Source organism: Orcinus orca, chromosome 5, assembly GCF_937001465.1.
Source record: "Orcinus orca chromosome 5, mOrcOrc1.1, whole genome shotgun sequence".
Lineage (NCBI taxonomy): Eukaryota > Metazoa > Chordata > Mammalia > Artiodactyla > Delphinidae > Orcinus > Orcinus orca.
Window position 1 is genome coordinate 147,298,743 of NC_064563.1, and position 16,230 is coordinate 147,314,972.

Here is a 16,230-nt window from a genome sequence, read left to right on the forward strand (position 1 = left end):
GGGGCCCAGCCTCCGGCGGCGCAGCTCTTCCGGGCCCCGTGGGGCCGCTCTCCTGCCCCGGAAGTGCTTACTGCGGGCCGGGAGGCGGGGCGCAGAGGCTGCAAGCAACACACGTGTGGCGGCCGCAATGAAGTTCGCGTACCGGGTGAGTGCGGGCCGGGGGTGGTGCTGGGTCCTTAGCCCGGGGTCCCGGTGGGGTCGCTGCTCGAGACTGCTCCTTCGGGGCCAGGGAGCCGGGCCTGGGCGGGCTGGGTCCGGCAGCACCGTTTGGTCCCTCACCGTGCAGCCTGAGACAGGCCGGGCGAGGGGCCGCAGCGCCCTGGACTGGGACCGAGCGGCGGGCGTGGGCGGGAGGAGCAGGAACGCTGCGGGAGGGTCCGGCTGAGCTCCGGGAGAGCAGCGGAAACCAGCCCGGACGGAAGTCCTGGTTCCCGGAGCCCGCAGCGCACGACGTCGGGAGGACGCGGGGACAGAGGGAGGGGGGGACAGGCGCCGGGCCCCCTGGAGCGCTTCTGCATCTTCCCCACGTCTCGGGACCCTTGGCACAGCGGGCCACCCGCGGGTTTGGAGCTCTGGGCGTTTGCGCGGCCCCGCCCGCTGCTGCCACTCTCCTGAAGACTGTTCCTCCGCAGGGCCGCCGCCTCCGGCCTTTCCCCCTCCGTCGGGTCCCAGCTCCTTACAGGCTTGGTCTGGCCCTGGCCACAGCGCGGGCCTCCAGCAGCTCCACCCCACACCCACGCTGCCCCCACCCAACCTGGTCTTCCCGCTCGGACTGCTTCCCCACTGTGACCCAAACCTCCTGCTGACCGGCTCCTCTCGGGCCCAATTTCCTCCACGCTCTCCATTCCTTGGGTCATCTCCCCAGTTCCGACACCATTGCCTTCTGTGTGGAATCGCACCAAAGGCTCACCGACTCCCTGCATCTCCTGTGGCTCCCAGGGTCGCGTGACCTTCGAAAAAGGGGATCGATCGTGGTTCACCTCTGCTTAAAACATTGGCTGACCGGGCTCTCCTTGTGGCCTCCTTGGGGTTCCCAGGGCCCTGCCTGCCTGCAGCTGCAGATGCTCCTTGTCATCTGGGTTCCAGCTCAGATGGCCCCTCTGAGGGTCCTTCCCAGACCACCCTCTGAAGTTCCTCTCCCAATCCTGCCTGGACTGCGGGGTTGGCTGTCTGGGCAGCACGGCACCCTTGCAATCACAGCTCTGTCTCCATCGCCCGCCTGCCCGACGTGGAACCTGAGGGCGGTTGATGGTTGAATGAATGAATGAATGGATGGGCTGCAGCAGGTTACCCTGTTCAGGAAGCCTTGAACCCAGGATGCACTTGGGACGCTGTTCCGTTGTCACAGCTGTTCTCTTCCTGCAACGTGGGTCCTGTCCTGTCCTCCACCCGGCAGACACCCTGTCTGGACGCTTCCCCGCGCTCACCATGCCCCTTACCCACCCCAGCGGGAACTCAGGGCCCCTGGGGACTGGGCTCACTTCCTCCTCTCTCTTGCTCAGGGCCTGGCCTTGCAGGTGCCCAGGAAGTGTCCCAGGGGGTGGGAGGTGGCTAGCGGGACCCCAGGAATGATCAGGGAGCCTGCGGGGGTCTGTGCGCCATCTCTTTGGCTGGAGGCCTCGCTTAGCCCTTTCCCGGAGTTGTATTTCCTTTGTGTTAAGACAGCTTTGTTTTCTTTTCAGTTTTCAAATTTGCTGGGGACAGTCTATCGATGTGGAAACTTAAATTTTACGTGTGATGGAAATTCAGTTATCAGTCCCGTGGGAAACAGAGTCACTGTGTTCGACCTAAAAAAGTAAGTTCACTGAAATGACATTAACAGCTGTGATCATTGTAGTTGGCAGGTAAAAACACAGTGTTTTCCTCCCCTCTCTTTTTAATAGCGCACCTGTTGCTATTAAGCAGGCGACGGAGACAGAGCCCCGATAGGGGGCTATGGGATTTACATAGTGCCGACGGGTCAGCAGTGGGGCTGGCAGTAGGGATCCTGGTTTCTTCCTTCTCGTCTGTCAGCTGAACCCCATGTAATGAGGTTGTTGCTGTTCCCTTCGGGGTAGTAGCTGCGTGTCGCTTGGCTGAAACGTTTGGGAGGGGGTGCCTGGGGCGTGGGAGCCGCCCTGGACTACGGGCCGGCCGGCGTCCTTGCTGGGACCGGCTCTGTGTGCTCAGGTTCACTCTGTCTCCTGCTGAGCAAGTACGTGGCTCCATGTCTGTCTTCTCGGGGGAGGCTGTCACCCCTTTGCAGACATGTGTGGCCTGGGCGAGACCCTCCTGTTGCAGAGGCTGCCTGGGTCTCTGCAGGCCTCCGTTTCCGAGTCTGTAAGATGGGGCCGTAGTCCTTGCTTTCGAGTTGTTTCCTGAAGTGCAGGGCCAGCTGCTGGCGGGGTCGTCACTGGCGTGGGTAGTGACGGTGCTATCTAGAGGAATGACCACGTGGGGGCACTCTATAATAAAGAACAAAATTAGAATGTAATCCGGCGGTTGTTTACTTTTACTTAGCTCTCCATTTTTCTGTGTGTTTGCATTTCTGCAAAAAGCTTTACCCGCAGGGCATGCTGTCCCTGAGTTTATCCTCCCGTTGGACAGCTGGCTTGTTTCTGGTTTCCTGACTCTATGTTCCCAGGGTCCTCTCAGAATGAGGTCCTGGAAGCAAAATTGACACGTCCAAAACCCACTTTTAAGGTTTTTACATGCTTAGCGAAATTTTCTCCAGGACGTTGTCTTACTTCTCCTCCCTCTCGAGGGGGGGCGGTTGAGGAGTCTGGGGCTCTGGCAGGCCTGGAGGGGCGGGGGGGACGGGTGCAGGGGGGCGCTGCTGGTCCGGGCTGGCCCGGCCCCCCACCCCCGCCTGACGGCACAAGAGCAGCAGCTCAGCTCTGGTTTTTTCTCTGGTTTCTTGTTTCCCAGCAACAAGTCCGACACTCTGCCCCTGGCCACTCGGTACAACATCAAGTGTGTGGGGCTCTCCCCGGACGGCCGCCTTGCCATCATTGTCGATGAAGGTAACCGCCCTTGGCCAACAGGTGGCGACGGCATGGGGTGGTGGCTGCGGGCCGGGTGTCCAGCTGACCCGAGGCCGACACTAAGACCCCTGGGGGTCCAGGCCCGCATGGTCCCCTCGGCTGCTTCCGTGTCTGGGGCCCCGGTGGGCCTCGGGCGGGCATGCGGGGTGTCCTCCCTGGCCGTGTGCCGCCGGCACCGCGGGGCTGGGCCTCCAGACCTGATGCCTGCGTGTGACCTGCGGGGCCTCCCTCTGCTCTCCCTTCCCGCAGGGGGCAACGCGCTGCTCGCCAGCCTGGTCTGCAGGGCCGTGCTGCACCACTTCCACTTCAAGGGCGCTGTGCACAGCGTCTCCTTCTCCCCCGATGGCAGGTACGCACCTGCGGGCGGGGCGGGAGCTGTCGAGCTGCAGGCTCCCTCGCGCCTGGTGGGCTCGGACATCACTGTGGCGGCCACAGACAGTCCCCGAGCCCGTGCCGCTCTGGGTCCCCCTCTGGATCCGGGCTGCACAGGCCCCTCCTCTCCTCCCCCGGGGCTGGTGCTCACACCTCGAGTGGCAGGTTCTGTAGGTTCTCGTCCAGAACCGTCTCTAGGGAAGCTGTGCCCCCAGACACCGGGTCATGGAGGAGCCCTGGCGCTGAGCGGCACTAACCCGCGGCCTTGACCCCGCTGGGAGGAGCACGTGGGGAGTCCCGGGCCTGCCCTGGGCTCCAGGGCTGTGGGGAGGGGGACTGTTCCCGGCTGCTGAGGCCCAGGCTGGCCGGCTGTGCCGTGGAGGGGGCGGCTACCCCATGTACACCCTCAGCGACCCCGGAGAAGGTGTCCTGGGCAGGGGCCGCGCCCGGGTCCTGTCACAGGGCCTGTCTGTGTCTTGCGTTCGGTTCCACCCGGGGCTGTCTGAGCTTGGTCTGGCCTTGGTGACCACCCCCTGGGCCGGCGGGAGAACCTGAGGGGCCTCTGCTCCGGGACAGAGGTGTGGCAGGGCCCGGGGTCTGTCCACTGCTTCCTTGACTCTGTCCGCCCGGAGAAGCGGGGACTCGGGGCCCGCGAGAGGCAGGGTTAGGGCTTGCCGCCTGTAGGGCTGGCCTCGGAGCAGGAGAGCGGCCCTGTCTGGAGCTCTGGGCTGGGCTCGGGGCCCTCACTGGCGTTGGATGTTGACGCCACCCGCTTCTGCGGCAGGAAATTTGTCGTCACCAAAGGCAACCTTGCTCAGATGTACCACGCCCCTGGGAGGAAGCGGGAATTCAACGCGTTTGTTCTGGACAAAACCTACTTCGGGCCGTACGACGAGACCACGTGCATTGACTGGACAGACGACTCCCGGTGAGGCCTGGTCGGGGTGGGGCTGGGCATAGGAGGGGCCCGAGGGGAACATGTAAACAGCACCTTGTTGGGGAACTCGGGGTGACTTGTCGCATCCCCGTCTTGTTTTCAAATGGTCTCTCACGAGCCTCGTGTGGCACGGGGCACAGGCCTGGCTCCTGGGTCTGAGGTCTGTCTGGCCCTTGTCACCGGAAACCAGAGCAGAGCGCGGCCCTGGATGAGGACCGCGATAAGCCAGCATGCGGTGGCTCAGCTTTCGGGGCAGCTGTGGGCAGGAGGAGAGCTGGCGGGCATCGCCCAGCCTGGCTGCCGGGCCAGACTGGCCCAGCTGTCCCTGAGAGGGGCTGGCTGTGTCTCCGCTGCCCTGGGTTCTGGGCGCCGGGAGTGGGAGGGGAGGCTGGTGGTGGCTGCCACTTCATACACCAGGAGGGCTGTTCTCACGTGGTTGGCCATGGTGCGGGGCACGCAGCCCCCAGGCGCGCAAGGCATCCACAGGAGACGCGGGTGGGCTCCTTGGGGGTGGGTCTGCGGGGAGGACTGGGCGCCCCATAGCCAAGCCTTCCTGCCCTTCCGCGGGTCCTGGGATCAAGGGCGGGTCAGGGAGGCATGAGGAACAGGGTCCCCAGGCAGCTCCCCACGGGCTCAGTGGTCGGTTCTCAGGCTCCCCTGGGCTGCCCCGCGCCGGGAGACTGCTTTGTTCGGAGGGACAGTGACACACATGCAGTGAGGCTCCTGGTCCCGGGAGAAGCACAGGTGGACGCAGCAGACCAGAACTGTCCCCGCCTGGAGCCTTGGGCGTCTCCCCTGTGCCCGGGGACCCCACGGGGAGGCTGACACCTGCAAGCCCGAGGCTGAGCTGCGACTCCCCTGTCCCCCAGGTGCTTTGCGGTCGGGAGCAAAGACATGTCCACGTGGGTGTTTGGGGCCGAGCGGTGGGACAACCTCATCTACTATGCGCTGGGGGGACACAAGGACGCCATCGTGGGCTGCTTCTTCGAGTCCAGCAGCCTGGACGTACGTCCCCGGTCACAGCCTCGAGTGGGCGCTGGGCCCTCCCCTGAGGCTGCTCCCGGTTCCCTGGGGAGGCTGGGGCCGCGGTAGCCGGGGCAGGCTTGGGAGGTGTCTGTGCGGCCTGGGCCGCCGTGGGCTGGGGGTCAGGGTGACCCAGGGTCTCGCGTCTCCCTCCGCAGCTGTACACACTCAGCCAGGACGGCGCCCTGTGCGTGTGGCAGTGTGACACCCCCCCTGAGGGCCTGAGGCTGAAAGCCCCCGCGGGCTGGAAGGCGGACCTGCTGCAGAGGGAGGACGGGGCGGAGAGGGAGACCACCGTCCACGGGAAGGCCGCACCAACTGCCGAGGAACAGCAGGGGAAAGTGAAGTACTCGCGGGCGGCCAAGTAGGTCTCCCGCCTGCACGGGGTGGGCCTTGCGTCCTCTGGGGCCGCGTTGTGATTCCTGCCCCAGGGCCCCAGGCGGGGGTGGGTGGGTGAGGAGTCGGGGGTACCTGGGGAAGTGCGGTCCCAGGCAGAGCAAGGGTCAGGAGCTGGGAGCGCAGAGCTGCGAGTGTCAGGACGTAGTAGGTCATCCTCAGGACGAGGGCATTGCCGTCAGGCTGCCCTCTGCACGCCCTGAGGGTCGGGGTGGGGCTGTGAGACCAGCCGGGCTCTCTGGTCCTCTTCCCACAGTTCTCGTGTCCCTGCCTGCTAGGTACTTCTTCAATAAAGAAGGAGATTTCAACCATCTGACAGCTGCAGCATATCACAAGAAGGTCCACCTCTTGGTCACTGGTTTTGCTTCCGGAATCTTCCACCTTCACGAGCTCCCCGAGTTCAACCTCATCCACTCCCTGAGGTCTGCGATTCTGCTCTGTGTGGTCACGTGTGTGCATGCGTGTGTGTGCACGCACGTGTGTGCGTCTGTGTGTGTGCACGCACTCTCAGTCCACCGGCAGGCAGTGGGGGAAGGTGGAAGCCATGCTGTGCCCGTCTGGATCGAGGGCCGTGGAGTGGCTGCCAGCCACACGGATGGCTTCCCAGGACACTTGTGCCTTCCTCTCTCCTGGATTAGAGAGATTGGGGGCGCTGCTGCCCTGCCCCCATCTCAGACGTGCAGTCCCCTCGGCCCCATCCACCCCCCAGTCAGAGGGAGCTTTGGTTCCATGTGTAGATCACATTGTGTTTATTTCCTGTTCTCATTTTTCTTCTCCTGCATCTTTGGAACGTTGAGAAAACTAAAAGCACTGGTTTCCCAAAGTCACGCAGCTTCGAGCTTTTGAACGTGGGGCGAGAAAACTCTGGGTTTTCTGATGCGCTTAGTGAAGTGAATCGTCTGTGTCTAGTAAACGGGTGGGGAGGAAGTGGGTGCTGCTAGCGGGGAGGCCTGGCCCTGTCCTCACTCGCACGGCCACCCCGGGGAAGGGGTGGGGACCCTTGCTGTGCTGACCGAGCCCCGCGTTTCTCCGCAGTGTCTCGGATCAGAGGGTCTCGTCCATCGCCATCAACGGCTCTGGGGACTGGATTGCCTTCGGGTGCTCAGGTTGGTACCAGGGTTTGTGAGGATAGGAGTGGGACTCTTCCTCCGGGAAGCCTGCCGGCCATCCCGCCTCCCCCCAAGGCGCCGCGCCAGGCCAGCAGCCAGGTGGCTCCCTACGGAGGAGCAGCCGCTGAAGCTTCCTGCACAAGGGCTCCTCTGAGCCCTGAGTCCCGTTGCCGCCTGGATTCTGGCCTCCCTCGGCAGCACCTGGCCTGTCGCCTCGGCCTCTGGTGGGTGACGCGGGAGGTTGGCGTCTCCGTGCTGGGGCCCCTCGTTCACGCGGAGGCTGACGGCACCTGCCTCAGGCCGAGACGGGCGAGCGGTGTCACGAGCGGTCCCCGTGTGCCCCGCAGGCCTGGGCCAGCTGCTGGTGTGGGAGTGGCAGAGCGAGTCCTACGTGCTCAAGCAGCAGGGCCACTTCAACAGCATGGTGTCCCTGGCCTACTCCCCCGACGGGCAGTACATTGTGACCGGCGGGGACGACAGCAAGGTGGGCCGCGGGGGTGGCGAGGGCGAGCCCGAGGGGTCCTGTCCCCGTTCTGCTGGGCTGGCTGAGGCGGGGTGCAGCCCGTGGCCAGGCCCTGACGTGGGGTTCAGCCTGGAGCTCCAGAGCCCACCCCGCCTCATCTGTCTTCCTGAGAAGCCGTTTGCAGACTTGCCCGGTCTGAGTGGAGAGGCTTGGGGTGTCCCTTTTTGGCTCTGTTTTCTGGGCACGTCTAAGGGGTCCGTGGTGCCAGCGGCCGCTCTCAGATGCGGGAGGCTGCCCCCCGCAGCGCCCCAGTCCTCGCTCGCAGGGGCACCCCCGTGGGGTGTCCTGAGCCATGGCGCTACCCGCCACAGGTCAAGGTGTGGAACACCCTCAGCGGCTTCTGCTTCATCACTTTCACGGAGCACTCGAGTGGGGTCACCGGCGTGACCTTCACCTCCACTGGCTACGTCATTGTGACCTCTTCCATGGACGGGACCGTGCGCGCCTTTGACCTTCACAGGTGACCTTCCTGCGGGGAGGCCTGCCCTGCAGCCTCTCCCCATGTGCTGGGCTGTGAGAGCGAGGCTGAGGGTTCTGGGCTCGTCGGTCAGACACAGGGTGAGGCCCACGAGAGCTCGTGGGCCCCCGGGACCGTCCCGACCGGGCTCTCCTCCCGCAGGTACCGCAACTTCCGCACCTTCACGTCCCCGCGCCCCACCCAGTTCTCCTGTGTGGCCGTGAACTCAAGCGGGGACATCGTCTCTGCTGGGGCCCAGGACTCTTTTGAGATCCTCATCTGGTCCATGCAGACGGGCAGGCTCCTCGACGTAAGGGCCGCGAGTCCAGGAGCTGTGCTCTCGGCCGGGGGCTGGGGTGTGGGGAGGGGGCCTGGCTGACTTGAGGAGTGGGGGACAGAGTCACATCCCGGGCACGGGCAGCACCGTTTACACGTGTTTTCCTGGGCGGGCTCCCCTTCCTGGCCCACACCGCAGCCCAGCGGCCACGGCCTCTGCACCCCGGGGTGGCCCGCTGGGCGTCTCTCGTCCTCAGAGCTCTTTTCTGAATGGCCATAGGTTTTGTCCGGCCACGAGGGGCCCATCAGTGGTCTGTGTTTTAACCCAATGAAGTCAGTCTTGGCCAGCGCCTCCTGGGACAGGACGGTGCGTCTGTGGGACATGGCGGACAGCTGGAGGACCACAGAGACGCTGGCCCTCACGTCCGACGGTAAGCGGCTGCCAGGCACCGGGGGGAAGGCCCGGTCTCGGGCACGTGGTTGGAATAACCCAGGGCTCCGAGCGCCGTGGGCTGTTAGGGTTGGCGGCCTGGTTTTGTCACTTGGCATCGGGCTCCCCCAGGGGAGCAAGCCGGGGGCCCTGCTGTAGCAGCTTCCTGGGCCTGAGGCCCTGTCCTGAAGTCCCACCGCCTGTGCTTGGGGGCAAAGCGTCCTGGCGCGCAGCCGGCCGGGCTGCAGAGCTGATGGGTCACAGCGAAGGCTGCGCTGCCCGTGTCTGGCCCTCACGGAACCCGGTCGTTGGCCCCGCGGCTTGTGGTCTCTGGTGGTCTCTGCTTCCTGCCACCCGAGCTGGCTCTGATTCAGGCTTTTAGCCACTGGCCCCCTGCGTCTTCCGGGGGCCTCTGTACCACCCCCGCCTCCAGCTAGTCCGTCTCTGGCCCGCCCGTGACCTCCACGTGACGCCTCCCGCCCAGAGCCCTCCACTGGGCCGCCCCGGCTCGGTTATGCCTTGTGCGTGTCCTGTGGCCCCCAGGCCCTCAGGGTGCCGGCACGAGGGCAGCTCAGTGTGGCCCATCGGCCGGAGCCCAGGGTCTTCCTCGGCCCTAATTCCGCGCCTCTTCTCAGCTCTGGCCGTGACCTTTCGCCCTGACGGTGCGGAGCTGGCTGTGGCCACGCTGAACTCGCAGATCACCTTTTGGGATCCCGAAAACGCGGTGCAGACGGGCTCCATCGAGGGCAGGCACGACCTCAAGACGGGCAGGAAGGAGCTGGACAAGATCACTGCCAAGCACGCAGCCAAGGGGAAGTGAGTGCTCGGTGGGGCCATCCTGGAGCCCAGGGCTCCGCAGCGGGGCCCCCCAAAGGGAGCAGGGTGTTGGCGGGGTCCGTGTGGAGGAACAGGCTTCTGCATTCTCCCACCCCGAGGACCAGAACCTGTGGCTCGTTTTCAGTTGTCTCAGGTGCATCCCTGCCAGTGTCATTGCCAGGCCCCCTAGTGACTCTGTTTCACTTTTTGAGGACGCCCCCACCCCGACTGTTTGCAAGGAGCTTGCACAGTTTACATCCCCTCAGGGCAGGGGCTTCCGCTGGGCCCACATCATTGGCAATGCTCCTTCCTGCCTGTTCTTAAGAATCCCCGCTGTTCTGGCGGGTGTGAGCGGGTGCCTCCTAGTTCTGGTTTGCATCTCCCTGAGCAGTGATGATCTTGGCATCTTTTCACGTGCCGATGGACCATTTGTGTGTGGGCTCTGAGCCTCTGCCTGTTCTCATGGGCCGTCTGTGTCGCTGAGTTGTAAGAGCTCTTTGTGTACCTGAGACTCGAGACCCCTATCAGATGCACACTTCGCAAGTATCTTCTTCCTCCCGTGGCTCGTCTCCACTTTCTCGAAGGTGTTGTTTGAAGCACGTTTTTAATTGTGACAAAGGTCCACTCATATATTTTTTCCTGTGTCACTTGTGCTCTCGGTGTTGTATCTAAGAATCTTCTGCCTGACCCAAGGTCACCGTCTCAGGTCCTGTGAGCCAGCAGGGCAGTGAGCGCCAGGTTTCTGGTTCTGCGGGCCTGAGTAGACGCCCCTGTGAGCGCCGCCGTGAGCGGGGCAGGCGGGCCCCTCCCCGCGGCCCTTCTGGGAGCCACCCTGCCTCTCGGAAGCTGCAGCGTTGCCCCTCCTCCAGGGCCGTGCTGCCCAGAAGGAGCCTGGTGACTGGGCCATGGTTCTGACCCTGCGGGGTTTAGGCCAGAGCCCTGGAGGATGCTGGGGAGGGTGCTGTTTGGCCCTCTGGGCGGCAGCTGAGGCCGCGTCCCCTCTGCAGGGCCTTCACCACTCTGTGCTACTCTGCGGACGGCCAGAGCATCCTGGCGGGAGGGATGTCCAAGTTTGTGTGCATCTATCACGTCAAGGAGCAGATTCTCAGGAAGAAGTTCGAGATCTCCTGCAACCTCTCTCTGGACGCCATGGAGGTGAGCGAGCGCTGCAAGGCTGCAGAGCAGGGCCCGGGGGCTGCACGGGACCCCTGTGTGGTCCCTGCTGCGAACGCCCCGGGCTGCCCGGCCTCGCCCGTGGCCCTGCTCACGCCCCAGCTCACGGGGAACTGGGGGGGGGGGGCCTCTGGACAGGTGTGCCTGCCGGGGTTCACCTGCTCTGGCTCCCCTGCCAGGCAAGGGGCTTCTGCGTGCGGCTGTAAGCCCGCCCCCTCCTGGGTGTTCCGGGGTGGGCTGTCCTCGTCATGTCCAAGGGGACGTGCAGCAGGACGGGCTGTGGCAGGTGGCAGCAGACGGCACCCCACGTGCGGCTCCCTCGCAGGTTCACGCGCGCCCTTCGTTTGGCTGTCGGGTTGGAGAATCCGCCCACCACGGGGCTGGCTGCGGGAGCCCAGGGGAGGCGCCGCCCTGTCCTGTCTCGGGCTCCCTGTGCCCCGTGGGGTTCCAGGCAGGGCTGGCCGCCCCCCCGCCTGTGTTGGTGGCACAGGAGGGAGCTGGGGCAGACGAGCACACCCTCCCTGCACCTCCCGCAGTGAGATGTCCGGGTTTCGCCCCTTAGGAATTTTTGAACCGAAGGAAAATGACAGAGTTTGGCAACCTGGCGCTCATCGACCAAGATGCCATGGAGGAGGGCGGGGTCCTGATACCGTTGCCGGGCGTAAAGAAGGGTGAGCAGAGGGTCCTACTGTGTCCCCCTGGCCAGGGCACGGCAGGCCGCCCTGCTCACCGCCTGCTTTTCCTGGGGGATAGCAGGCGGTGTTGCTCTCGTCGGGGCTGCAGCGATTGACGTCCAGGAACTCTGGCGCTGGTGGCCAGGGCGCAGGGTCCCCCCTGCGAGTGGCTGGGCATCTGGCCGGTGCCCAGCCCTGTGCCTTGCGCCTGTCCCCATGTGGACTTCAGGGCAAGCCCAGTGTCGGGCTGGCAGCCTCCCCGGCCTGAGGGCCCTGAGGGGCTGGAACCACCTACCTCACAGCCTTGGCTGGGTAGGGCTTTTCTCCGGAACGGACCAGCCGGCTGCTGGCTAGGCCGGAGCCCAGAGAGCGCCCGCCCTGACGGCTCGTCCGGGGAGGCCCGTAGCGCCCGTGAAGCAGCACCTGAGGCCCCGACACGGGGCTGCTGCCTCTGCTGGCTCTGCAGGGCGGGCCTCCCTTCGTGGGGCGAGTGGTGAGGGATGTGCTGCCCTGTGACCGGCGGTGCCTCTGTTCCCAGGTGACATGAGCTCTCGGCACTTCAAACCTGAGATCAGGGTGACTTCGCTCCGCTTCTCTCCCACCGGTGCGCCCTGGGTGTCAGGTCATTGATGTGGGAGGGGTGGGCTTGGTCCCTTCCGGGCCTGCGGTGTGCGCGGTGGACCTGGCAGCCCCCTCCTGGGGCGAGGGCAGCACAGAGCCTCTGGCTGGCTCTGGGCACCGTCGACCCCCGGGGGGTAAGACGTGGCCATCTCTGTCCCTGCTGGCGGACGGCCGTGGGAGCTGTGGGGAGGTGGGCGCCTGCCCTGAGCGCCTGCTCGTGTGCCTGTGGGGCCGACCCAGGAGTGTCCGGTGGAGGAGGGAGAGGACGGGGCTGCAGCGGCTGATCCTCACGGGGCGCTCCTTCCCCAGGGGCCGGCATCCCCCAGGCTTCCTCCCCCTTGTTGTACTCAGGACCCCGGGGACGTACTCAATACCTGTTCTTCAAAAAATGGGGAAAAGCGGAAATAAACGTTCAGGAAGCCTCTGTTAAGTCTGCTTGATTTCCCAGGGCGCTGCTGGGCGGCCACCACCACCGAGGGGCTCCTCATCTACTCCCTGGACGCCCGGATGCTCTTCGACCCGTTCGAGCTGGACACCAGCGTCACGCCCGTGCAGATCCGGGCGGCGCTGTGCCAGCGGGACTTCACCAGGGCCATCCTCATGGCCTTCCGGCTCAACGAGAGGAAGCTGCTGCAGGAGGCCCTGGAGTCGGTGCCCTGGGACGAGAGTGAGCCCGGGCCAGGGCTGGGGGGGCCCGCGGGGCCGAGGGGGCCCTGCGGCCACACGCGGCGGCCAGGTGTCTGCACGTGCAGAGCTGTGGGCGCGTCTCTCCGGACAGGTTCTTTGCGGGCTGAGTGGGACTTCCTCCTTCTCTTCCAGTTGAGGTCATCAGCTCCTCCCTGCCTGACTTGTACGTGGAGAAGGCGCTGGAATTCTTAGCTTCATCCTTCGAAGAGTCTCGCCATCTCGAATTCTACCTCATATGGACTCAGAAGCTGCTTATGGCCCACGGACAGAAGCTCAAGTGCAGGTACGGCCCGCCGCTCCCTTGGCCACCCGTCGCTGGGTCAGCTGTCTGTGTGGGTGCACAGGCCGGGGAGGCTCTACGAGCGTACAGCGTGGAGCAGGTCCGGGTGGCCTCGTGGTGGCCGCCCACGCTGAGGGACGTGTCCTTTGCAGAGTGGGGACACTGCTGCCGGCAGTTCAGTTCCTTCAGAAGAGCATCCAGCGCCACTGGGACGACGTCTCCAAACTGTACGTGTCTCGGGAGTGGCTGATGGGCAGGGTGGGGCGTCCACTGTCACCAGCAGGTTCCGGTTGGTTCCACGCCAGGGCCGCTCTCTGTGTTGTCTGATTTGGGGACAGAAGGCCCCAGCGTCGGTCTGACTAATGTGAGTCCCGTGTGCCCTCGGCAGCTGTGACTGGAACCGCTACAATCTACAGTACGCTCTGGCCGTCTCTAAGCAGCGGGGCCTGAAGCGGCCCTCTGAACCGCCGGGCAGCGAGCAGGAAGCAGATGCACCCGAGGGCGATGACAACAGCCTGCACCTGCTCAGGAGAGGACCTGGGGATGGAGACGGGCCGCTGGCCTAGAGCTGGCCGCCTGCAGCCCTGCTGGCTTCGGCTGGGACGTTGGGCAAGGTGGGACCTCCACCGCGGGGGGCAGCGGGGATGCAAGGGCACTGCTGCCAGGACTCGCTCTTCTGCAGGAACCAAACACGGCCACGGGGTCAGTGCGTGAGCTGACGGGTCCCTGGCAGGCGCGGGCTTGGCACCCAGGGCCCAGGAGCGTCTGCCGTCGAAAGCACCTTGCGGAGAGGTGAATGGGCTCACGTGTATAGACTCAAACTTTGTATGAGTTTTTATGTTTTTAATATAAAGCTTTGATAACGTGTATCTCTACAACGTAGGTATTAAGTCTGACCTCTGAATTTGAAATGTTTGTAATGTATCCTGGTGTGATTGTCGTGCTGGGGGATCAGGGCCACCTGCCTGCTGGCACCTCTGTGCCGGGGAACAGGTGAGCAGGGCAGGTGGTTCGCCCTCACAGCCCAGCCTAGGCTGCCAGCCCCATCGTCCCTGCACAGGGTCTGGCAGGGAACATCTGCTTGACTCTGACCTTGGAGAGGGGGCTGGGGCTGGGGCTGGGCCTGGGCAGGCTTTCCAGGGAGACCCATCAAACCTGCTGGCCAGCTCTGAGAGGAAGACTCCACCCTGCGATGCCCCTCGGGAAGGGTCACTGTGAGGGCAGCCTAGGCCACAGCCAGGCCCCTGGTCCCTTGGTAGCTACAGCTTCCAGGGTCAGGACACAGGGCCCAGCCTGCAGGTCAGCAGAGGTGCGGCCACGAGTCACTGGACCACTATTAGTATGGATGGCGGGCAGGTTCTTGCTAGTCTGGTGGGGCTGTGTGCTCTTCTATCTGCTTATGAAACTCATGTGCTATCTTGGCATGGAGTCATTTCCTTTGTAAACATAATGACGTCTATCAGAGCCTCTACTCTTCTTGGGTATCAAGGTAGAAAATAAATACATTGATAGTCGTGTATTTTCAGATGCAAATAACTCATCTGTAAACTATCCCCGTGGTCCTGAAAGGAACTGGGATGGACCCTGTTCTTCTCCTCCTCCCATCTTCCTGCCAGGGGTTGTCACACACCGAGCTTGGGACCCAAACACGCTGACTCACCTCTCAAAAGCCACTGCAGCAGGGGGTGAAAGGCAGTGTTGGGTCTGTCATCCTAACCCCCAGCTGGGGAAAGATACACTCAGCCCTGCCAGCCCTCTCCCAGGCTCCCCCACTAATGGTTAAAGGAGGACTACATAATATAACCTTGACCTTCCTCTAGACGCTACCCTAATACCCACTCCTGAAGCAAAGTTCTCGTGTAATTTGACCTCCCCTTGCACCCTCTACAGTTCACTTAACGATGTACCTAAATGCCTCCCTACAGAGCTCGGACCACCGTTCATCCACAAGCCAGGACACCCTAGCAAGTGGGAGCCACTGAAAACTATAACCTTCCAACTTGTAACTATTCTGTGGAGGAGTCCAAAATGAGTCAGCAGAGGAACTGACCCAAACCAAAGATGGTCTAGCCTTCCGAGGATACTCCCAACTTGCCTGGAGGGCCTTAGAACACACTGGCTACCAAGAGCCCATCAAATGGCAAAAATGGGTTCAAGCACACCAAAATAAGAGTTGGTGTAATAGGCCCCCAACAAAGAGGCCTGCAGCCCACCAGACCCTGCGAGCTGGCCCCACTCTCACGTCACTCACGTGCCACTAACACACCTTCGGCCCCAGCCCGTTGGCCTCTGCAGAAACACACGTGGATGACGATGTGGACACCAGGAGGATGTGTTCCTCTGTGGGGCCCAGAGAGCCACAACCTAAAGGAAATGTCCCCAGCAAAGCCCAGTGGGGTCCCGGGAAAAACAAGATGGAATCCAGGGGATACGGTCCAACCTCTTCTGTGTTTATTCTAGTTTTACTTGCCTGTAGGGGGCCGTGTGCAGAGGCTTCCCACCTAACATGTCGGATTAGCGTTCCCAGTGCAAAGCAGCTCTGCGTGACAGCCAGACTGGGTGAAACGTGTGCAGAAGTGCTGCACCCGCCTGACCCACAATGACTCCACCCCTCCCTCTGCCAGAACCCTATAAAGCAGCACCCCCCGGGCCTTTCAGGGGAGACCCCGTGCTGTAGAGCAAGCTCCCATCTCTCCATTCTTCGGTCAAAGAATAAAGCTTTCCTTTGCTTCTCAACTGAACTTGGTCTCTGTCTACTGGCGCGAGCGACACTGGGCAGAAGGACACTTACTGGTGCCCGACTCAAGAGGGTCGGTAACGTGTCCACCCCAGGAGAGCAGACAAAAGGAAGGCGGCCTCAGACTTGATAATCACGGGCACAGGCTTAGCACCAGGATGAGCAGCCCCACGGGGAAGGGGCTACCTATCACGAGGCCACCCTCCAAAATCTACCTGCCTCAGTGGAGGAACTGGCCAAAACGCCAGCCTCTAGTTAGACTGACCAAAGATCATGGTGAGTTCCATAGCCACTGTAGCAATGGATGACAACAGCCTTCGGTTACCCCCTGGCAGAACAAGGCGGTGCCTGTGTGGTTGCAACACCTGCTGGTGCATGTGGACAAATACCACATACCACCCAGTGTAAAGGAAATAACACCAACAGGCCAGCTGGTGACACAGCATTGGTAATGGCGCCCCGGAGGCATGGGGTTCTATATAGGGCTTTCTCCTCGGTAAGTCGGCCGTTTACTCCATCCACTGACACTTCCTTTAGTCACAGCGCTACTGATTCTTCTGTTGGGCCTATAATTCTTAACTTTCATGTCGTTTGTCTCTCAAAGACTGCAGGCCACCAGATTATTCCTCTGTCGTGTCAACCTTGAATTGGGGGCATACCAACACCTCCAACAGTCCAGTTTGAATACCCTAGAAT

The 16,230-nt window shown here is 63.1% G+C and overlaps 1 protein-coding gene across 2 annotated transcripts; it reads left to right on the plus strand.

The window, feature by feature from the left end:
• The first annotated feature begins 21 nt into the window (after positions 1-21).
• PWP2 (PWP2 small subunit processome component) lies at positions 22-13,664 on the plus strand. 2 transcript variants are annotated; one of them, XM_004264663.4, is made up of 21 exons: positions 22-145; positions 1,683-1,795; positions 2,908-3,002; positions 3,273-3,372; positions 4,180-4,323; positions 5,202-5,337; positions 5,514-5,719; positions 6,030-6,173; positions 6,787-6,857; positions 7,208-7,344; positions 7,695-7,843; positions 8,003-8,150; positions 8,397-8,547; positions 9,182-9,362; positions 10,370-10,517; positions 11,098-11,206; positions 11,748-11,813; positions 12,279-12,497; positions 12,650-12,800; positions 12,950-13,024; positions 13,186-13,664. In XM_004264663.4, the coding sequence occupies exons 1-21, from the start codon at positions 128-130 to the stop codon at positions 13,361-13,363; spliced, it is 2,739 nt and encodes a 912-aa protein (XP_004264711.2). In that variant the 5' UTR covers positions 22-127; the 3' UTR covers positions 13,364-13,664. The 2 variants fall into 2 exon arrangements, with proteins under 2 accessions (XP_004264711.2, XP_033274329.2); XM_033418438.2 differs by lacking the exons at positions 22-145; positions 1,683-1,795; positions 2,908-3,002; positions 3,273-3,372; positions 4,180-4,323 and adding an exon at positions 4,334-5,076.
• The last annotated feature ends 2,566 nt before the right edge of the window (positions 13,665-16,230 follow it).